This window comes from Nomascus leucogenys, chromosome 4 (assembly GCF_006542625.1).
Source record: "Nomascus leucogenys isolate Asia chromosome 4, Asia_NLE_v1, whole genome shotgun sequence".
In the NCBI taxonomy this organism is placed as follows: Eukaryota; Metazoa; Chordata; class Mammalia; order Primates; family Hylobatidae; genus Nomascus; species Nomascus leucogenys.
Window position 1 is genome coordinate 46,116,271 of NC_044384.1, and position 24,854 is coordinate 46,141,124.

Sequence of the window (24,854 nt, forward strand, 5' to 3'; positions counted from 1 at the left end):
ATAAACAAGCAGATGGTGAGTGTAAATGCAGTCTACTATGAAGGAATGTACCTTCAAGCCGGTCACATGTATAATGGTCCACTGTCCAAACCACACAGAGTACAATTTCAATGTCGATGGTGTTATGAGAAGGAGTATAATTGGATTTCAAGTTTAATGCTTCCAGGTATTATTCAATATGAAAGAAATTTACACGCTTAACCCTGGAAATAAATGTACTTTTTAAAGGAAACACACACAACATAGCTAACTCAGTCTAGGAAAAGTAAAGATCATATCACACTCACATCAATTCAATTCTGGCTCTAAGTGCAAGGAAAGAAATCAAAAGATGCTGACTGCGCATGCTTTTCTCCAGTGACATATTGCAATACTTTCTTGCAAAAAGAGAAGAAAAAAACCTTTAAATAAACATTTGATTTTTCAGACAGAAAGCCTGTTAGATAGTTCTAAAAATATGGATTGGTTCATTCCTATCCTAATGGAAAAATAAAATAAAACTTCAAATCAGAGGCTTTTGTGTTAACTTGGAATTTTAAGCAAGTAACGCCTGCTTTATTTTCACAACGAAAAAACACAAGCAATGTAGCCTAAGAATGCATCGAATGCAGTAACTCTTCACTGAAAATCTGAAAATATCACATGCTGTGAATGCTAAAAGTCAAATAATTAGAAATACACATAGAAAACAGCAGGCTGTTTCAGGCACCAACAACTTGCACTGCCGCTAGTGTGATAAATGTCAATGCCCATGTTCAGAAACTACTATCATGCAATATAACCTTTGGAATTTCACAGTATTGGTCAAACATATAAAGCTAAAGCAAAATACCAAGAATAGATCTGCTTTGCAATATCAAAAAGAAAATGCATCTGCAACTTTATGAATAAACTCTACCACCCTAAATAAACAATGAAGGAAGTCAAATAAACCAACACGAACAACATAGAAAGGTTATATGTTGTAACAGAACGCATCCTCCTTTAACCTTTAATTATCTTGTGTCTGTTTAAAATTTCCAAAATTTAATCTTTCTGAATTATATTTTAAAATTTAAAATCTAATCTTTTTACACTTTTTAGGATCACAACTAAAATACCCAGGCAGAAAGAAGACAGGGAACAAGGTAATAATCAGCAAACTGCTGCTCTCCAGAGGCTTCTGAATATGCTTATGCAGAAAAAAAAACACAACTACTGAAATAACAATATGTTATTCATGCAATTATGCCCAACATATGATGTTAACTAACGTTTTGAGGATTAGAAAGTAAAAGAGACTTAAATATTTAGGAGCAATAAAAATATTCCATGTCAATAGTCAAGGGACATTAGAGCTTCCAGATTGTCCAGCTTACAATTACGCTGCAATCAACAGTGCTATGACATCAAAGAGCCCTGTAAACATGTAGCCCTCTCTGTAGCAACATGATTTAGACAGGGGTAAAAAGCGTGGGCCTTCAGACTTGAGAAATTATGCCTGGCATATTTTGTAAGACAGTTTGTTTTAAATTATTTTTTTTTACTCCACTTATGATTATAAAGCTATTTGGTTTTAGGAATTTTTAAAATCTACTTCTTTCTAAGAGTCTACACTGGTTAATGTACAGACTACTAAAGTCCTACTGAATCACAACATATTTCTAATAAAATAATAATGACATATATTTGAGTGCGTGTTATCAATATGGGCTGGTACTGAACATAAGCAGCCTGTGTTCAGAAATGCTATTTTTAATAACTATGCTGTATTGCTTTCCATATGCTATATAACAACTCAAGTATGTAGATTTTCTTGGATAGTATCAAAAATTCATCTATACTATTACATAGCATATGCTGAAAGGCAGTATTTGTGAAGAGGGCAGAATCTGAAATTACGGTTCTGGATTCAAACGTCATCTCTAAGATTTACTTGCTGGGTGATCTTGGGCAAGTTACCTGACTTGGGTCTTAGTTTTTTCCTTTGAAAAATGGGGATATAAGTACATACTTCAAACTATTTGCATGAGAATTAAATAATATATGCCACGTAAAATGGAGAGTACAGTGTCTAGAAACCATAACATTAGTTATCAGCTAATGTAATTATTTTTAAGATCATTCTGCTGGCCCTAGGTTCATATGATTATGATTGTCCATGTATACATACACATGAAACATATATTCACAAACACAGATCACATGTATATGGAAAAATATATATATGTATATAATACACTTACGAAAAATTCTACATGGTCATAGCCATTCAGCTATCCAAAAGAAAAGAAAGCCGTAGATTTGCTGAGGTTGCTACAGTTTAAAATGCTGCACGTTCAGTCAATTTTTGCAATGCTGTGTTAAGAAATTCAGCAATTATATGGAATCTGGGCAAAATTCGGCAAGAATAGCTTTTCTTCTAAATATATTTCCAATCTGAATTTGATTATTAATCAAACATTAGCATATTTGCTACATATTGAGCCATATTCTCCTGGTTACTAATTTGCTATAGGTTATAAAATAGAAGTTTTAAGAAATGAATTAATAACTCTTTCAGGACATTAAGAAGCTTTCAGGACAGGATTCTTAAAACAAAGCTTAGACTCTAAGCAAGCAGTGGCAGTTCTCATGAATATATGCTCCACAAAAAACACAAAAACAAAAAAAAATCACTTAAAATTGTGTAATGTTCTAGTAATTGTAAAAAATGTTCAAATAATACAAAACCAAAATGATGAAAGTACAAATTAATGATATAGAACAATACAGAGAGTTGTACTTTTGTATTTCCATTCATATACCGGAAGATTTCATGGTGTGCACATTTTCCAAGTCACTGAACCTCAGAAGTATGAGTTTCATTTATGATCCCATTTATGTTTCTTAAATGCCACAGCCACAAGTGTCTATTTTTGCATCTTTTGTTCTATTCTGGTTAGTATTTTATTACCTGCATCTTATTTGCTGCCTGAATGAGTAGTCCAGGCTTTGCTACCTACATCCATTCTTTATTTCATCAATTAAAAAGGGATCTCAACACCAATTTCAGTTTTGTTCTCTGTCATCTAAAACATTTCAAATGCAGTAAGTGGCAAGCTTTCCAAAGGGTACTTGACCTATGCAGGGTGAAATACTGTTACTACCTTCAATATAATAACCAATGAATGGCAATGCTGCAATGTCAATAATATGAAATAGGAAGGTAACATAATTCAGCACAAACATGTTAAGTTTCTTTCCTATGTTTTCTTGTCTGAGGTACAGGAGAAGATAGGTAGAGATGTTCTAAGTCTACAAGTTTGGATGTGCATATTAAGAAGCTTTAGTGGTTGGTGGAACTTAAAAAAACTCTATTTTAGAAAACATAATTTTTCTTTTCCTTGTGATAAATATATCACTAGAATGATACCTCTAATCCTGGATCTGGTAAAGGTCAGCAATGGGTGGCTGAAGGGGCAGTTGTTATAGAAGGATCAAAATAGATGATTGTATAATAGGAAAGCACTTAAACAAGGAGAAACTATGAATTCAGGATTAAATACATGAACCTTCCATTTACTGACACTCTTTGTGTTATCATCATACGATGGCTCCATCTAACCATAACATCTCCTCCTTTTCTTCTCTGCACAGTTTAGCATTTGCCAGTATGACAGAAGTCACTATTATTTCTATGAGCCACTCACTCTACCATGTGCTTTCATCCTATTACCTCAGCTAATTCTCAGATCAATCCCAGGAGCAAGATACTATTATTTCCCACATTTTCTAGATAATGAATTTATGATTCAGAGAAGAGAAGTGGCTTGCCTAGAGACAACAAGTGAGTAGCAAGAATTCAAACCAGGGCATGTCCATGCCCACAGCCCAACCTTGCGACTATCCCCTCCCTGCACCATCTCAGTGCAAGGCCACAAAGGCCCATACTGCCTCTGTGATGGCAGAATAATACGGCAACTTTAACTGCCATTCAGCACCAAACAACACTCATAAATGAATATTCCAGATATAAGTAAGCAACGCTCACTATTTTTCTTATTTGTAACTTAATATATCTCAGTAACAAGAAATAAATTATCATTTATTTTTATACTATCAGATAAGCACAAAAAACATAGAGATGTTATTTTTTAAATAGGCAATGCATTTATGAACCCAACAGATTTACTACTATAAATCACACAGACACACAAAATGTTAATACAAATTTTTATATATTTTCAGTGGGTGCATATTCCTTCTTCTATTTTACATCAAAGTTCTCAGTCAAGCCTCTCCTAGTTTTTTTTATCATAGATTAAAATTATTGAACTGAATATCATGGATGGGGTTGAATTCAGGAAAATTCTGCTTTCTGATTGCTAGGTTCTTATTTACTTGATCAGCAAAACACACATTACCTTAAGTATGTAGAACTGAAGGACAAAGAATAAATGGCAGCTATCTTACCTGTTTAAGAGCCTTTTTGGTGTGCTGCTGGAAGGAAGACACTAACTTGCTTTGCACTGCTGTGTTAGTAAGGCTTGAATCTCGAGTGGAAGATGCTTCATCAGTTACCTGCTTCGAACAAACTAGAAACAGAGAGAGATAATGATATTACTAATTTGAATTCCTTTTTTTATATCCACTGTAATTACACACTTGGAGCTTTTCTCCAATTGAAAATGGATACCTAAAATAAAGCAAAATAGCACAGTAAAAAGAAGAGTGTCTACATATGAAGAAAAGGAATCATTTAATAACTGGGTGGCCGCAATTCCATTTAACCTTTTTAAGCCTTCCTGTCCTAACCCGCAAATTGATGATAATTTCTATGTCATTGAGCTATTGTATGGACACAAAAAATAGACAATATCTGCCTCAGGAGTTGGGAGTCAGTAGGTACTATTTGAATTTGAATATGGAGATTGGGCAATGCATAGTATTCCGAAAAAAAAAAAATCTAAATTAATGCAATTGTTTTAAATCTACCCAGCCTCACAGGTATTATGATTCTTCTACTTAACAGCCTTACTACTACACAATATGTGACCTATGGGACATGTTTATTTTCTCCTATGGGCTGAGTCATAAAGCATGGATAAGGAAAAAAGAAATCTGAGATGCTTGTTATCAATTCAAGATAATTATTTTGAGGAAAATGGTGCTCTCACAGATTACAATACAACTGCCCATTTTTATCAGAGTCAGGCTTGCATGTTGTCTATTCTATAGAAGACATTTTCTTCCAAAAGACCGCTTTTTAGGAGAATCAATGTCTCACTGACTTGGGTGACCAAGTAGAGCCCACAGGCAGTGTCTGCTCTCTGAAACCTATGTTTGAGCCAGAACTCTACCTTTAGTTCTCCTCAAACGGAGAGACTTCTGAGTCCTCATTTGACTCCTCCTCAAACTGAGAGACTTTAACACTGAAATGGTTTGAGTAGGAGCACAGATGCAGGCCCTTTTCTGTATACACTGGGGGAGAAGGAGTTTGGAAAATTAAAATGAGGAAGTACTATGATTAGCGACAGAATGGAGGCATATGTCAAAGGCAGGAGGCAAGAGGAAGTCAGAAGAAAATAACTTGAGAACATACTGTAAAAAAGCTCAAAACATGACTTTTTAAGGGCACCAGGGTTAATGCTAATTCAAGAAAACTTTCCAAGTGATGGTAACTTGAGAGGGTTCTGACCTGAGTTTTAAAAGAAGGTGAAGAAGTAAAAATTATTGTAGTAACAAAGGAAGCACAGGCATATGCACCTTGAGAACACTCAAGTGGCTTTTGATAGACTCAAGCACACCTTGCCTGGAAATAATCACGCCGCCCGTGAGAGACAATTTTGGGAAAAAAAAATCAAATTTTTTGTTAATACAGAAAGTAATCAGAAAGACAAATGAACAAAATTAAGAAAATAAAATAACAGTTATTAATGCCAGATACTTCCGACATGTGATCTGATTTAATCCTTGCAGCTTTCTTGCAACACAATAAGGTATATATTTCTACAATGGAGGAAGAAAACTAGGGCTCAAAAAGGTGAAATAACTTGCCCATGGTCATAGGGCCAATGAAACTGCAGAGATGGGATTCAAGGCCAGCCTAGTCTAGCTCCAGAACCCATGATTTTTCCACTTACAATATTTGGTTTCAAAAGTCAAGATCTGATACAGAAAATACCATATCTAAAGAAGCATAATTCAGCTGCATGATACTGAAACTAGAAGTTAACAAAGGCAGGGGGAAACAAGTCACTCAGCCCCCGACAAGTAAAAATTTAGAATTGTAAGTGATGGGTCTAGGAAATACTATGGTTGAAGTAGCAAAAAGATTTGCGGATGAATATAGTGACAAAAGTCATTGAATTAAAGATCATATGACTTTTTTTTTACTTAATATGATTTTTTTTCTTAAGACAGTCTAAATGTTCTAGTTAAGAAACAGTTTATTACATTGATCACATAAACTCTGGTTCCCAGGCTTCTCTCCTTTAAATAATCACTAGAATAATTTTAACACCTTGCCAAAGCTTATTTATCAAGAAATATTAGAAATAATCAGTTTATAGTCTAAACATAAATTTATGGTATTTACTGATAATACAGATAGCCTTCTCAATGTTCTGAAGTCTCTAAGAAATGTGACCAACAGAGGAGGTGACAGAGAGATGGCAGATAAAATATATGATCCCAAATGAACAGATCTCATGTATGCCCAGCCAAAAGTAAAGTGTGAATTAGCAAATATGTTTTACTACTTTCACATTCTTATAATGGCATTTACACCTAGGAAACTGGAAACTTACAGGTTAGTTCGTTTAAAGGAGAACTAAATGCGGTCCATAGATATTAAGGAACTTAGGGAAAATATGAGAATGTTTCTGCATACTGGCCGCCTAAATGTACTTCCAATTTGTTTAGAAAATGCTATTATTCCTATGTCTTTCAAAGGTAAACTTCACTTCAGCAGGATTAAATAATAACAAATTCTGTACATAAGTACATGTAACTGAGGCCTCACATCCCTCCTATTTTCTGAATAAGAAAATAAGCAGTATGCAATCATCTGTCCTTTCTAAGAGTAACTGTTACATAGCTCACCAGTTGCTCTATTTCTGACCTAGGAAACCATCAGACATTGGGATACCTATTTCATTATCAGCATATACACTGTACATTTTGGGTTAAATTTATTATGGCACTATGTTGATAGTGATTGACATCTATTTATATATGTTGTCAAAAGAACATATATATGTTTCTTTCCAAAAGAAAGATTCTATTCAATTTAGAGCCCAGAACTTCAGAGGGAGGGCAGGACAACAGTTGAAACTGCACTAAGGAATACCATGCAGTTTGTTCTAAAAATGATTCATTTTCCTTAACCCAACTTTATTTGCTTTATCTTACACTCCATTCTAGACTCAACGAAAACATCAAGAATACCTGTCCTAGGTAGTCAATTTTCTCCCTAATCCCTCCTTCTGGAAGTTGTTCCTGCCTTTATTTCTCCGGATCAAACCATATTTCCCTAATTTACTTCCATATTTACTGATACAATAACTATAGAACCTTAAAGAAAAGCAAAATGTAACAGAAAAAAATTATGTGATTGTTCCTTTGGGTTAAATAACTTATTTTTAAGAAAAAAAATCAGGAAAGAAAAAATGGGTAGGACATATTTGCAAATCACCCATAGTCTTCAATCAGTGTGCTCATTAACATTTTTAAATTGCTGACAAATATGGACCTTTTTTCATGGGTATTTGACTTGCTTTATTCATTCTTTCTCCATGCGTATGACGTGAGAATAGCTGAATCTAAAAACACTAATTCACTGAGTACAGTTGGCTTATGCAGGTTCATGCAGATTCATATTCTGACAAAATGCAAGGTTTTCACTTTTACTTATTCTTGCAGCTTTCTTAATAATAGATATGATAAATAAATAATGAAGGACTCATTTTAAACAGTTGTCTGAATATTTATCTAAGAGACGGACTTTGGCCTCTGAAATACAAGCCAAAGGAAAATTAATGGTAAAGAAAGGATCAGGGAAAATCCCTTGCCTGTAAAATTATAACAGGAGCCAGGAAACTGAAGAATTAGGACAGATGTTTTATCCAATAAATATCAAACACTGACATGCAGCTTAGAAAGTGATATCTTCTTGGCATTCGGAACAGAACAGGAGCTATCTTTTCTAACTATGTACTGGCATGATCACAAAACTAATGCCAGGACCTTATATCTTGAAATCCCACAATACAACCTGTCTTTTTCAAACTGAAGATGAGGAAACAAAATGAGACTAGTTCTCCCTAGAACTTTTATCATTCCACATTTTTAAAAGGTATAAAAATACTATTTCTGTCTACATTTTGCTTGCCTGCCAAAAATAGGCAAGCCAAAAGCATAGTTAAAGCTAATCTGCTGATTTTAAATTTGCCTCTCAATACCTCTACTCTCACTCCCCAAACCCTCCCTCAAAATACTCTATTTAGAAGATCTGGGAGCAAAAGGAGGTGGGAGATTATAGGTAACTGTGAGACAGCCTTGAAGGCTAGAGAACTGGTGACTGCTCCAGCAAAACTGCGGGCTTCAGTGTCTCCAAGTTGTCTGTGTCTCCTTTTAGTTTACCATTCAACTTGAAAATACTATTGAACTAGAAAATGTAAACTAGAGTTCCTATTTTTAAAGCTGCATGCTAGGGAGGGGATATGGTTGGTATTCCCTCCTAATGTAATTACTAATCCATTGACAGGTGTACAAGAAGACATCCACAATTGTAACTGTGACTTACAACCCAGGATATACAGAAAGGAGCAATCAGAATGCAAACTTGATTTGTCTCTCTTGTCTCACATCCTGCCTGCCTCCCAATTCTCAGCCTCTATAATCCAGCCAATCTGGAGACTCTTCAGTGTCTTCTGAACGCATCTACTTGCTGTGTTTGTTGTACTTGGCCTGATTGTCCCTCCTCCAAACATCCTTTCCCAGCACTCTGCCTGGCAAACTCATCTTGGCAGTCCAAATTCTGAACAGCTTCCCCCAAAGCTTCTCTGACTGTCCCAGCTTCTGAGGTACACTTGCTCCTCCCCTAGCCATGCTTTCTTGGAATTTAGTGTACAAATTCATGACAGTCCCTGCAATTCTGGTGCTGTCATCTGCCTCAGCAGCCACAGGCTTAGAAACTCAGGGACTTACATGCGAAGATGGGCACAGATCAGTCAATCTATTAATGTCCATTGAATTTTTTAAAAATCAAATTTTAAAATAACAAATTTGAAAATTTTGTTTAAAGTATTTTTGAAGTTAACTTTCAACTATGATTTTTAATAAGAATTCATGAAAGTGGAGGTCAGCAAAGCTATTTTTTATGACAAAGCATGTATAAAATGAATTGTTGTAAACTTGAAAATAGAAGCCTTCTTAAATTATTTTCTCAAATTATTCTAAAGTCAATTAGGGATAATATGAAAGCCAAATGACAGAATTTCCTTTGCAAGACAGTAGGAAGTTGCACGACCTGCCACTAATTATAGATAGATTTCTCTTTGCCATCTTTACTCATTGTCTTATTTAACGAGTAAAGTCACAGTTTTGTGCTTTTGCATGGGGAAATAAAAATAAAATTTAAAAGTCAAAATTAGAAATCACAATGCTTACATAAAATGGCAGAAGCTGCGTGGGTGCAGAACCACAACACAGACCAGATCTGTACATTATATAGTCGCTGCAACACCGATATTGTGCTATTAATTGCTCTCTGTCCCACTGAGCCACCCAATAAGTAACAAGCTATCTGAGGAAACTGGTGCTCAAAGACCTAATAAAGACAAGGAGGGGAGCAGCCTTTTACCAATTTCATTTCTGTAAGTTCTCTTTCCAAACACTCCCTTTCATTCTTCTGAATAATCAGACTAGATGTTCTCAAATCACAACAGTTTTCTGTATGAATGATCTTGACATACATTATAGGTTGGTATTCCCTCCTAATGTAATTTAAAAAAGTTATATGAATAAAAAATTTAACTCAAAGGATACATAGTGTATTAGGAATAACACTGTGGTACACTTTTAGAAGTCAATAAAATCTGAATAGAGGGCTGGGTCTTAGAGGAAGTTTATTGGTTTATTGATTAATCATTCATTCAGTTGCACAACTTTTATTGAGTACTTTCCCTCATGCCAATCACTGTATGAGATGCTGGGGGAAAAACAGTGAAAAAGATTGAATACCTGAGTTGGAGGCCATAAGAATTTTTAAAAAATGTTTTCAAAGAACAATGGTCTAGATATAGACCATTAATTCTACCTGAGGAAAACTACCGATGAAAACTTAACAATAATAAATTTGTTTTGAAAGATCAACAAGCAGACAATTCGGAAGTATCCCCGAATGGCAAATAATCACAAAAGTTTATGTTTGGGTTATAATTTGTTTTAGGTACAGTATTTGCATTTGAAATTGTGTATATCAGATATTTTGGATATATACAGCAGAAAATACATGCTACAAATTGTTAAAAAGACTTGAACAGGGAAAACCATCTGACCCCAGTTAAATCATTCTTGAACTCCATTTTTAAAATCCTTTTTGCATTCAGCCTAAGCAGAACTGCCTTTTCTAAAAACATTTGTTCCAAGATAGGTATAGGTATTTGGGTTTAAGCAAATTTCCTTGTTACATTAAAAGAAAATCCAAAGGATATGAGTTGCCAAGAAAAGTCAGTAATTAAATAGATTAATAAATTGCTAGTAATACTAGCAATAAAATAATGGAAACAGCAATTTTTTCCTAAGACCCTTTCAAAAGACGTGGAGTCTAAAAATTATAAGCACTGATTCTCTTGATAACATTTAAAACAATATCTTCTATAATGAAACATACCTAATATAACTGGAATGATTACTGTATTTTATAACCTGCTTCATTAGCCCAATGAAGCCTCTTCTTATTCAGAAGAGATTTTCAGAAAAAAAAGGAAAATAAACCAAAAGGAATGTTGAATCAGATAATAATTATACCAACCATATATCAGTGAGAAAATGCTGCTGCAAAACGTCATCATGCCAGAGACCTTAGTGATTTGGGTGGCTGATATCATATGATGCAAATGTCATTCACCTGCCACAGTAATGGATATGCCACCACCTCATTACAATGGCTACAAATGGTTCACAAACATTTTGGTTAGAACACTGAAGCTCCAAAGGTAACTAGGAAGACCACTGTATACACTAAAGACGTAGCTATAAAAATCTCTCCTACAGTTTATCAGCCAGGCCGATTTAGTTATACTATTATCTCTGGATATTCATAAAAATATCTCCTTGAACACAGAAGAGAGAAACCTCAAACCAAAAATAAATATATTTAGTAGGAAAAGCATATATTGTAATTACCAGTCTTTAGCCACCTAACCTCCTCCTACCATAGAACCAACAAGGATTTCGCTCACAGGGTAATGGAGAGTAATAATACTATATGCTGTTTGTGTGGGAAAAATAACATCAGAGGCTATTTATTTTATACTGGTACAACCCCTGTGATCTTCCACACTGCATCAGGTTTCTGAAACATCTGCACAGAAATAAAGCAGTCAGCCTAGAAAATGAGAAACAGAAAAAAGTGGACAGGAAGGAGATCAGCAAAAGGTTGGCACGGGTCAAGGTTAAGTGTTTCATTCATGGGCATCACTACTAATTACTTCATACTTTACCATATAAACTATAAACTCCAATGTACGATAAAGGGGAATCAGATTAGCTATCCAGATGGCAGTTTGAGAAATGGTTATACAATATAACTGTAAAGAAAAGTGAGAATGAATTATCTGGCGTCAATGAAAAAGTACTTTTTTTAAAGAACATGAGTGTTTTGTTCATATCTACAGTCACAGATTATGTAAATCAAACAGAAAATTGGCTAGTTAAGATGTGTAATTGAGGGAATACCTTCAATTCTGTTTTTGAGAAGTAGTTTGTTGTTGTTTTATGAGATCATATTCTGTTCTCGATCTTTATATTATGAAATATTTATCTCACAATTCAAGAAGAAAGATGAAAGTATGCTTAAATGGGTCACTTTATCCCATTTAAAAAGAAAACTTTTTCCTACATGACTCTGGACTGTTAAAATTGACCAAAATCCATTTAGACAAGAATGAAGTTCACAGTTCAAGAGGAAATATGTAAGAAAAAGAGGTCTCTAAAAGATAAAAGAAATGAAAAGTGTCTGTAAGTAATGTTTGAAAGAGTTGGGATAAGTCGTTTGGAGAAGTTAAGATGAAGGGGTGACCATCTGTTGTTTATCATCAGAGCACAGAAAAAAAAAGGAGGAAATTAGCTTAATTAAAAGCACAAAAGATTTCAACATACAGAAAAAAATCTACTCTATAAAAGTTATCAAGAACACGGGGAGAACTATAAGGGGGGGACTGTGCGATTTCTATCCCCCGATCATATACTATTAGAATATTGTCTACTTCAATTGACTGGTTTAAGAAAAACATTGGCAGGAGAGAGGAACCAGGGCTTCACGATCTTTTGAAATTCCTCACGCTTCTCGTGAACTGTATAATCTGGGGGCTGGGATAAAAGAAAGGAGAAGGAGAAAGAGTGGGCAGTGGAAGTTCTATATCCTGCCAATGGTCATTTCTGACTGTGAAGAGTATTCGCTTTCCTCTGTGTTTTCTTCAATGTGTAACTAAAACAACATAATTTTCACATACTTAAGTTTCTCTAGGCCACCAATGTAGAGCAGGTGTCTCCATGAGCAAACAAAGCTCTTGCCTAAAATGCAGAGCTGTTGGATGAAAGACAAATTAGCTTAACCTCCCAAAATTAGGGGACCTGGTTCAGGCATAGAAGGAATATCCTTCCTGTCACCGGCAAGATTCTTAGCAATGGCTGCCGGGTAGTTGGTCACGCTGTGTTGTCTTTCTCCACAATCATGTAGAAGCCTGTTGACACTCTCCTACCCCCACCCTCCTGAACACAAAGATGCAGACACACAACATCTAATGTAAAACTACACTGGAGCATTCACAGGCAAGTTACTGTAAAACCTCCAGCAAAACAAGACCAGGAATACCAACCGACACTGGGTAGGTGGGCAACATCTTCCAAAGTTACTCAAAACACTCCCATCACAACTCCACGGTCACCCTCATTTTCCTTTTTTGTAGCCTTGTATAAAATTGCCTCATGAGCTGTCAGTGTGACTACTCCCCAGGGTGTCCAGACCTTTTAAATGTATGCCCCAATTTCTCCATGAAGCTTCTCATCTGCATGTAACTGATGTCTCAATTGAGATTATATTCACACACTTCAGGCCTCCTTAACACACTTTTCACTTTTGATAAAAGACCCCTCAAACTGTAGCCTCTGAGCCAATGAAAACAAAGAGTGAGCTGAGTAATGTTTCATTAAGTTAACACAACTCTGCCAAGAATCACACAATCAGAAACCCACTTATAAAAGTGGCCATAAAGAATAATGAAAAAGGACTCCACAAAAGTCTTCAAATGTTGGAATCATTATTTGCCCTGGGATCTAAGGTGTAAAACATAAGATTCATGTTCTTTTTTTTTTTTTTTCGCCCCAACAGAAACTTAAAATACGAATTCCCTTGCTAGAGTGCTGCTTCCTCCCTGAAAGCCATTAGGGTTAATAGCAAGCAGAACCTTTTTTGATCTCTGTGGATGAAATGTGTACAGTCTCTAGTTTCCTCATTTAAAAAGAAATATATAGGATGGTTGCTGTTGATTTTAAGCACAAACTATATTAGGGCCACAAAAAGAGATACTTAATTTTTCTTGTTAATAACAATTTATAGATAGAGGATGAAGAGAGCGAAGACTGTCTACTGATGGTATCATCTCATATAAAATATGTATGAGTTCTGCAGACCAGCAGCGCATTGTGAGTCAACTTAATATGTGTTAGGAAACTCATGATATATCAATGTATTATGCTCAGAAAACAACTCAGACACAAACATACCCATAAATCTCTGACTAAAATAGACCATAAAATTTATAATATTTTATTTGGGTGGCACAGATTTATACTTACACAGGCATAAATCGTCATGGGTTGTCAACACAGATATATCAAGTAATTCACCTAAATCATTCTTTGATCTCTAAAGCTTAGCTTGTAAAATGTAAACAGCTTACATTCTCAAGTCTAATTATTATTAACTTGAGAAACTCTTCAGAAGTCAAACACATAACCATAGTCCTGTGTCTTGTAAATTCCACAATTAAAAATATACCACTTTTCCTACACTGTAAAAATTTTCAACAAAACTTTATAACAAAGTACCTTGGCAACACATCTCCCATTTTAAAAGAATGTTGCCCTGCCCAGTTGATCCCAAGAAGAGGACTAAAGTATTATAATCATTACCTTAACTCTGCCTAAGGACTCAAGTGTTAATGACTGGAATCGGACTGCTAAGATTTCTTATCTGTTTTTACAAAATACTTTCTTCTGAAATACTTCTCTGCTTATCCCCTAAATGGTACAGCAAATGTCAATAAATAGTTGTCAATCTGATATAACACTATGGTAGCAGCGGCTTACTCTTTCAACGCATCAAGGGTATGTTACAAATTGATGGTTAATATTCTTCTCAATACTCCCCAGTCTTTCATCCCAAAGGATGAATATAAGAAAGATGGATGAATAAAATAGCAAAACAGATGGTGTACTCATCCCCCACTCCCTCTCTCCTTCCTTTCCAACTTTTCTCTCCCACACCCCTCTCTCTTGCTCCCTCACACACACACATCCACTCATATACCCAACCTTCTCTCTCTGATCACATTTTCAAAGTATATTTGTACAGCTGTAGGAAGTGTGGAAAGTATATCCATTCTAACTCTTGGTTCAAATATATATTAGAAACAGAGTAAGCAAGGAAATCACCTAAAGCAGTTCAGTTTCCTGAAATCTATTACTGAATTGTAAGAAATCATGTGGTATCCCACTATTTTATTGGGATAAGCCAAGGGTTCCTCTTTGTCAAAGTCTTAAGTTTAGGATCATAATGGATGTGAACTAACATTGGAAAGGCAAACCATACCAATGATGACTGGCTACTAAGTGTTCCCTGTGGTTCCAGGCAAGGTATCAGAGTAATGACAGTCTGGCCTTTGGTGTCACACCTGGGCTTGCAATTTGGATGGGACATTTAACCTAAGTTTGTTCCCTCAGAGGTAAAAATAAAACAAAATAACAAAGTACTCAATACATTTTCAATATCTAGGTTTGAAAATGTGTCCTGAGGCTAGATTAATAAGCTATACATAGAGGTACAGGGTACTTACATGGAGATGCAATTGTGGTTTGCAATAAGATGCAAAAGTGAGCAAGTCAAGGAATACTCAGGGAAATAAGCTATTTACTATTCTTTCAGTGATTTCCCAAAGTAATTTCCCGAATGCAACTTCAAAGGAGAGGTCAGGAAATCTAATTTTTGTCACATTAGCTGGATATGTTTGGGTATGTTATTTGGTGAAGTGCCTATTCACATTTTACATTAGGGAAGTTTGCTTATCCCTGCTTTGGTTTCACTATTGGCCGAGTGCTCCCATGCTATCTGTCACCCTTTCTCAGCTACTAAACTCCCAAGATTTCCTCTGGAATTTAGGATGTCATTATCAAAATCTCCCGCAGCCTCCATATTTTCTCTGAAAACTCCCTTTACGTCTTAATATACAAAATCTGGCTGTCTTCCCAGTCAGGACACTGGTTCCTCTGGAATGCTCTGAGGTGGTAGCCTTTTTCTTTTCTATACCTCTTGTACCACTGGGCCTGGAAATGGAATAAGTGACCTATATTCCCCTCACTCTTCCCTCCAAACCATTCTCCCTCCCTGGTTCCTATGATGCCTCCAGCACTGTATCTCATGTCATTGGACTATATTACTAACTATTCAACCTACTGTACTTATCTGCCAACTCTTGGTTACTCTCCTTCATTTTTTGAATATGTTAGCTGCTAATATGACATCTTGTCAATGTTAGTTCTACTATAATTGTCTGTTTCAATATCCATGCTGATGATTCTTTCATATCTTATGCAAGGGCCACCACCAGCCTTTAAAACATCTTTGTGCAAAAAAGAAAAGGAAATCTTTTTTCCAGGTGGACCCAGTCCCATTCCACAGCACCAGGTTGGGCAAATGGAGGGGTGCTGAATTTCAGCCACTGATGCCACCTCATCCAGGCAACTCTTGAGTGTACACATGGCCTAAGCACTCTTGATAGCCTGAAACCTAGCCCCCTTCTTTCTTATCAGCTCTGAAAATACATCCCATAATAGTATCCTAAATTCAATCCATGCATTCCACTCTCACATCACTTATACTTCCAACTCATTTCCTTCAGAACACCAAATCAAACAACATTTTCACACCAATGAGACTTCCTTCTTCACACAATCCTTCACTCACCTCTACATCACAGCTTAAATTCTGTGGACATTTGCCTTCATTACTCCACTTCATATACCCTTAACTCCCTTCTTCCTCTCTTGCTTCATCATTTACATTTGGCAAAACCCCAGCTTCAGTCACTATACACATCTTCTGCGCTTGTAGAGTGGTCCTGAACATGACTGGAGAAAAATGGACAACCATGTAGGTTGGTCTCCTAGTAAATTCAGGATGACTAACCTTAAGAATGTCCTTAATGCTGTCGGACTCTCTCAGACAAATATTTTATATCTTCTCCGTAAGTCTACAAAACTACCTCCCCTATTCTCACCCTTAACTGATGGACTACTTTTCTATTTTGCTGAGAAAAATAACACACACACAAGCAAACTTCTATGAGCCCCTCCCACAAGTACTTGCCTACCTTCACTTCTACTGAAACACCCTCGCTTTTCCTACTGCCTCCTTTAGAGCACCTGTCTACATCTCTTGCTAAGACCAATCTCTCCATTTGCGGAATAGGTCCCATTCTCCCTCATCTAACCAAAGCATGACAACAGAACACCCCTGCCACATTATCAATTTTCCTCAACTGAAATGTTCCCATTAGTGAATAATTTGCTAATAATTGTTTCCCATTTTTTTAAACTGTCTCTTGATTCTTTCCTTTCCAGCCATTTTCCCATTCCATTCCTTCCCCTGACCTCAAAATTCCTTGAAAGAATTGTCTACACTTGTGGTCTCTAATTCCTCTCCTCCCATTCTCTTGAACCCACCTTATTCAGGCTATGGTCTTACCATTCCACAAAAATTACCACTGCCAAATTCATCAATACACTCATAAAGGTAAATCCAGTGGTAATTTCCTAATCTTCATCATGAATTCACATTATCAAAAGCATTGACACATTTGAGTCGCTTCACCCTCAAAAATACTTTCTTCATCTGGTTTCCAGGACAGAAAATCTTACCATGTCCATTTACCTTCAGTCTCACTGTTTTCTACACTCTCTCTAAGCTCTTAAAATTCAAGTGCTCCTGAGCTCAGTCTTTGGGTCTTTTTTCTTTTCTATTTACCTTCAGTTCCTTGGTAATGTCATCCAGTTTCCTGTCTTTAACTACCATCTATAAACTGGCCACTTCCAAATCAGTATCTCCAACAAGGATCTTTCCCATAATTTTCAGAGAGATAAAATCAGTTATTTAACACATCCTCCTAGATATTGAAAAAGAATCTCATGTCCAGAACTGAGCTCCTGATCAACAACGCCCCTCCCCTTAACTGGTTCCCTTGAAGATTCTTCCATCTAAACTAAGGACAATGCTATTGTTCAACTTGCTCACATACTCAAACTCTGGAGTTATCCCCAACTCCTTTCTCTGTCTCACACTCACATTTATCTGCCAGCAGCTTCTGTTGGATCTACCAGAATCCAATCACTTTTCATCCCATCCACTGCTAGTACTTTCCTTCAAATCAACAACACCTCTCCTCTAGATTATGACAATAGCTTTCTAATGGGTCTCCCTGCTTTTTTCCTTGTTCTCCTATCTTTTTCGTAGTTAGTGATCCTGCTAAAACCTACATGTGACCATTGCCTTTCTAGCTCCAAACTCTACAATGGCTTAATATCTCACTCAAAACAAAAGCCAGCATCATGGCACTATATAACCTGGCCCCCGTAACTTCCCTGGCTTTGTTTCTTACCATACTCTCCCTTGTTCACTTTGGCTTCACAGCCACACCAGCCTCTTCCTATCTCTGGAATATTCCAGGCACTCTCCTGCCTCAATGCCTTTGTAACTGCTGTTCCCTCTACCTGGAGTTCTCTCCCCTGAATGCCTGTTCTCTCATGCTCCTCAGGTCTTTCCTAAATGTAACCCTCTCCCCTACTCCCCCACTCCCTTATTTATTTTGCCCCATATCACTTGTCACCACTGAATAACCTATACATTTTAGATATTTATTTTGCTGATTTTCTGTCTCTCAAAGAAAATAAGCTTCATGAAAGATTTGCTTTTGTTTTTCACTGCTGTAACTGCAATGTCAAGAATAGTACTTGGCACATGAAAGAAGCTCAGTATATATGTTGGGAGAGCACATGAGCACTCACCCAGGCAAGAGCGCCACACTAGGAGCAACTGCAGTTAAGATTCTCCTTCACCCTCCTAAAAGGGAAAAGTATGCCCCACTCACCTCCCCTTTTAGAAAGCCAGAAATTACTGTGATTCTCTGCCTTTTCCCCTCTCTAATCACAAAGACCAGCCAGAGTTCACACCATTACCACAACAATTGGGGGGATGCTCAAAAAGCCTGGGAATAGGGACAACAAGTCATATGAAAAGTAAAACATCCATAAAGCAGTCTGCAGCCATTCTTGTAATTTCCTTAGGACAATAAACTGTGTTTTTCCTATATTAAATTCACAACCTTTGCTACAGATCAGAGAGGAACGGAAGCAGTATCAGTCTTACAGGGTCTATCAGCACACAAGTTTAAAGAGAGCATTCAGTGAGCATGCAGAGGACAAACAAAGGGACTCCATGGCCATTAATAAAATGAATGACTTTGGGTTATTACTGAAATACAATATTTCTGCAAACATCCTTTAAGGTTTGTTTGTTTAAAGGTAATTTACTGATTCCTATGAGTCTACTGACAGAGACTTTAATTACACAGTTTTCTCTCAAATCATGATCTGGGTCCCTTTGTGGAACCAGTGGGTAGAGTAGAAGAGAGCACTGCAGCTATTGTGGGACAAAGATTTGCCAAAATTGCAGTGCAGAATTACATACACCAAAAGAATCACAATATAATTGTCTTGAAGAAGACAAAAATAAGTTCACGTATAAAATTCAGAGGATAAAATTCAGAGGTGAAAAATGCTCCCCCCCCCCTTAAAATTCTGGAAGGGTCACTCACTTCTCAAAAGTGTCTAACAAGAAAATATCTTATTTGGCCCTCTTTTTTCTGTGAGGAATGATAACACTGAGCTTCATTTGCAAAAGACAAACCAAGGAACAAAGCTGTTATAAAACTACTTGTGATTACAGGAAAAATCAGCAAAATCAGAAATAAAACATTAGCATTCTCAATCCTCCCATAGGAATGAAACCACTAGATGCCCCCAGTAACCCTCTCACTTTGCAGGAGAAATATATTGATACTTAAAGAAGTATTTAAGAAAATTATTCAGGGAAATATGTACTGTTAAAAAACAACAAAAGCAAAGAACTATATATTTCTTTTAGATTTCATCATTTTTTAATCAAAACACCTTGATAATAAATCTCAGGGGTAAAAATTTAGAAGAAAACTGTATTGATAATGGTGGGAAATTCAATTAATGAATCACTGGCATTCTATATAACTTTTAAGAGAACAAGGGATTATATTTTGGAATTCATCACACTTACCTCCATTTTCTTCTCCATGGGCATTTGCCTCAGCCATATCTGTACCATCCAATTCAGATTCACAGACTAAATCCAACGTGCCATCTGCTGGGCATGACGACTCCTCTTTCTATATTATTTTGAAAAGTGATGATTTATGGAGAAGATGTATTAGCAACTAAAAACATTCAAAATACTTGCAGAATCCTACAGTATGATCAGTTATTTGTGACTTAACATTTCAATAATGATTTACTTTTTAATGTAAAATCATTCTTCAGTTAAAAAAAAAAAAACTGGGTAAAGCCCATTGCTACTGTTGATTTTTTTTTGGATAAACTTCTAAAATCTATACCCAAAAAAAGTTTCCTTTTGACATATGTTGTTTCCATTTTTTTTCAATTCTACATTTTTCCTCATGTAAAGAAATGGCTTACCAACTCAGAATTTTAATCAGTTACTTAAATACCCAACTTGCTACAAAAAGCAATGGAAAAATTACAAGTCTTTCTGATTAACCTGTGTTATTTTCTGAAACACACACAGTAGACCACAGCCTGATGCTTAGTAGCTAAAGAAGAATCCCTGCTTTGTTGTCTAACTTTTGACATTAAAAAAAAAAAGCTTATATGTAGTTAATGAACTTTAAATATAATCCACGACTTATTAAAGCAGAGACTTCTTTTTAATTTCTAAGAAATAACAAAATGAATTTACTTATTCCAAGTTACACAACCATTTGTAGATTACAAGCTTTTGTCTTCTGGAATTTTGCATTTCAGGTGGCATTTCCCCTAGATAAAAATGGGAATGCCTTTAAAATAATTATACTAAAGTAATTCAGACTCAGTTATCTGAAGCTTTTATTTCTCTCTTCTTCTCATACAAATGTGCATTAGTAAAACTTCCTTGAGATCACCATTTGTTTTAAAATTGAATACTAGATTTAATTCAATGTTTTCAAGCATAATGAATAAACGTCTTATTTTTATAAAAGACAAGGGCATACAGGTGTGAAGCCTGTATATCAACTGATGGTCATTAAGTCGAAGAGTTCATGGTAACTCTGATCATCTTAAACTCCTGGCCAATGACCCATGACACTCCTCCCCATAAATTTTAAGGAATCAAGAATTTTAAGGAAGCTACAACTATTCTCCATTACCATATGTCATGGAGTGAAACCACAGATATGCTTTCCTTAAAGAAAAATGTCATAGTTTATTCTTAATATGAAATCATTTTTAAGACATCTGTAAACATTTAAAAGGCATAGGAGTCATTCTTCTACTCTTCAAATCTAATTTTGTTTACCTTCACATGTCTGAAAAAATGCATGATAATAGTAATAACAATATGCAGAACAATGCAACTTACTTTGAGAGCATAGAGGCCTGACTTGCCAGGGATTTTGAAGAATGTTCCATCCCCTATTCGAGTGTTAGTGTGAAGCATTGCATTCAGACAGGCTAATGGAGAGGTTCCACTAGAAAATAAAAGTGTGCAAAAATGAAGCAGTCTGAGGTACAGCTTCTATTGCAAAACTGTTCTCTGAGTCTCGCTCGCTCTCTCTCAAAAAAAAAAAAAAGACCTCTTTGCAATCCTTTTAAAAATACCCTCTCAACCCTGAAAACATCTACATTACAATAAAGGGCCAGTCCAGTTTCACCAAAGTTAATCAGATGCATCTGTCTTATAAGGCTTCAGGCAAAAGTCTCTTGAATTGAAATTATGCTTTTATTCATAGAGTAACCAACACTGTATTTTACAGAAACCAAAGCCCAAATACTTATGTGGTGTTATTTTACAAATAACACCATGAAGCCTTAGCTTTTAAATATTACAGACAACTTGATGGTTGCACTTGAATGATCAAAAAAAAAAAACCCACCAAGTTCAAGAGCAGCTCCATCCCATAGGTTTAAACGCAACAAAAGAATAATAAACCAGGGAAGAACTGATTTGAAATTATAAGTATTTAAGTTACTCACAGGACTGCACTTCTCGCATGGCAAAATAAGAATGTACATATGTGTTTCTATCTCTGATACAGCCTCTACAATGACATGCTTTTCTCAGTTAGATATGTCAAAGACATATGTGTTGGGAAATTCTGTCCAGCTAACAGAATTCTGTAGTAAACATGCAAGTGATTGGAATGTAAGATCACTTTTTAAAGAAATCAAACAGCAGTAAACTAACATTTAAAATATCAAAGTACATATGTATAAACATTATTAGAATGAGTTCATATACTTGAATGATGTTTATAAAATATAAAGTACGTATATATTTCCTGGAGTAGATTTTAGAACAAATTTTGTGTTTTGATTGCAAACTAATATTTAGAAGCTAAAATTTAGAGCTACAATTATTGCCTTTTAAAATTATACATCCATATACATTTTACTTCCTAATATGCCAAAATATCAATATCTGGTCAAACCAATTTTAGTTAAAAGCCCTACCCCCACTACACTCACATGCTTCTTAGGAATTATGGGTATTTAATTCACATTCTGAGACAATACAGCCTTTAGGATATGAAGCTTTCAAACTTCGAATTCATAAGTTCAGAATTCTAACTTTAAATTTTGAGGATAAAAACATAATTTGTGCTCCTAATTAAAAGTTTTCTAAAGATCAAGACTATCAAATCTCTTACTTATAATGAAAACTCACCAGTAAAATGGAAAAGTCAAATATGCTGCTGAATTGCCAGAACACACTTAATAGCAAGGCAGCATATATATACATCATAGTCATAAGGATTTATAAGTATTATCATCCTACAAAGACAATTATTTTAGGAAGCAGCTTCTCTGTGCCAACATATAAATATGACTCCATTGAATTTGACAGGAAACAAGAATCTTAATATAAATTTGGTCACAGAACAATGCAGTTGTAACATTAAAGTACACATGGAAATAATGTTGTGTTTAGGTAATATCTTTCCACATGAAGCTCCTACAAGTTTGCAGACCTCATTTCATTATTTTCTCTCACAAAAGATTTTTCCCGTATTTAGAGTGGGCCCAGGCATACCTATAAAGTAAAATATATTCATCTCCCCAGAAATGTCTTTCCATGAATAAATTCCAAATAAATTATGCAATACATGTTATAGTGAACATTGCAAATACATATTTTTACATTATAGTCTTCAGACAAAAGCATAGAAAATTTGAAGCTAAGAATGATTATGCCAGATTTTTGGAGTTTTAATTTAGTAGAACTGTCAGAAATACAGACTTTCCGTAGGGACTTGGCAAGAAGATGTTAACACGACAAGTAAAATAGAATCCAATACATAAAAATGACACAATGTAGAATTTTAAAAATATAACTTAATAAAATTGTTCACCTAATATAAAACCTCACAATGCTGTTTCTTCTCTTTATTCCTAAGGCCCTAATGCACATGATTCCAAGAACTCAGATTCAGCACGTTAAATAATAATACAGATTTAAAGGCAACGACTAAGTACTAAACAAATGTAACATTACTATAATTTACATTTCCTTTCTAAGGTATAGCAAGCTAAAGATAATTGTAGAAGATAAATTGGCTATTAAATAGCAATTTAATGCTGTGCTTGCTGCAAACATATGTGATAAGCACCCAGTTTTCTACAAATAATAAGCTCTATTAAGCATGAATATATTATTAAATTATACTGTTTAGTAACTCAATAAACACAAGATTTACTATGGAAAAATTTTAAAATATGTAATTCACAATCACAACATCTCCAAAGTCTCAATAACGATTGCAATTTCTATAAATCTTTTCCAAAAGAAACTTGTTTTATTTCAAAACTATACAACATTTGCATTAGAAAATAATTTGCAACCAAATGCAAATTTTACAACTAAAATCACTCACTGATTAGTCACTTAGTTTTAAGCACACAAGTTTCATTCCTTTATGGAGGAAAAACTAGTTATTCTGGTCCATTTTTTAAAAAAAACAATGAAAAATACGCATCGAAAGAGCTAAATGCTTATTAAAAGGTAACTGATTCATCCAATGTAAAATATACACAAGAAATTGTATTTCAAAAACATTTCACACCATTTCCTTATTGCTGTTATCCTCATCAATTTCATAAACTACAGAAAATTTAGACTACATTTTCTGCAGAAATATCTTAATTGCTATTGAATAGAAATAAATAGAAGTCTTATGTAATTTTATTATTTTTATATTCAGAAAAAATAGAATTGGCATATATACTATATATTGTATATACACATATATATATATATCTTAAACATAATGATTAACTGTGAATAAAAAATGAGGCAGATGTACATGCTTTAAAAGTCTGTACTCTTAGAATTGATTGCCTTCTGTGTAATGGTTCTTATTTTTAATTTATTCAATAAAATTTTCTTCACAGTTAATGCAAAAGCTCATCACCTCAGTCGGAATTTAGAAGTTTGAAATCCTGTAACTATATGTGTGTGTATATGAAATAATAAAACATCCAAGTTTTAATTTAAAAGTCTCTGAAATTTCAAATTTACTTACTTTCTAACAAGATGAATTGGAAAAACCACGATATCCCGATTTATAGAAGGAAAACAAAAAGAAAGGAAGAAAACAAAGTTAGTTTTCCAACTTAAAACACAATTCTTCATCTTACCATTTCAACAAATAGGACAATGCACAGGAAACCCACCAAAGCCAAATTTGGCTGCCTATGGGAAGGCTGGGAAGAAAAAACTGGGGCACTGGGCTAAAAGGTGGCTTCGATTTTTTTCCCTAATACTTCTATGATGTTTTCATTTTGTTCACAAAGCTCATGTATTTCTATATAATAAATATAACTAGAAATAAATAAGCAGGACAATATTTGTCCCCAATTCTTTTCTTTCTCCAATCCCCTACAGTTGGGCCCTTTCCTATACACCTGCCAGGGTAGATATATAGCTTATTCTACTTGTTTGTTTTTCCCCCTGGACTGTAAGGCTGTGGACCCTTCTGGTTTGTTTTCATTTCCCACAACCCCTGAAGCAGAACAGGGGTGGAATCTGG

General features: G+C 35.2%; 1 protein-coding gene across 2 annotated transcripts in view; it reads right to left on the bottom strand.

The window, feature by feature from the left end:
* The window catches only part of ASXL3 (ASXL transcriptional regulator 3), a 145,369-nt gene that overhangs the window by 86,358 nt on the left and 34,157 nt on the right, over positions 1 to 24,854 (bottom strand). For both annotated transcript variants that reach the window (XM_030810604.1, XM_030810606.1), the window contains exons 3-5: positions 21,188 to 21,296; positions 19,832 to 19,940; positions 4,435 to 4,556 (exon numbers count right to left, since the gene is read on the bottom strand). In XM_030810604.1, the coding sequence (XP_030666464.1) occupies positions 4,435 to 4,556; positions 19,832 to 19,940; positions 21,188 to 21,296 (340 nt within the window). The remainder of the gene's footprint in view (positions 1 to 4,434; positions 4,557 to 19,831; positions 19,941 to 21,187; positions 21,297 to 24,854) is intronic.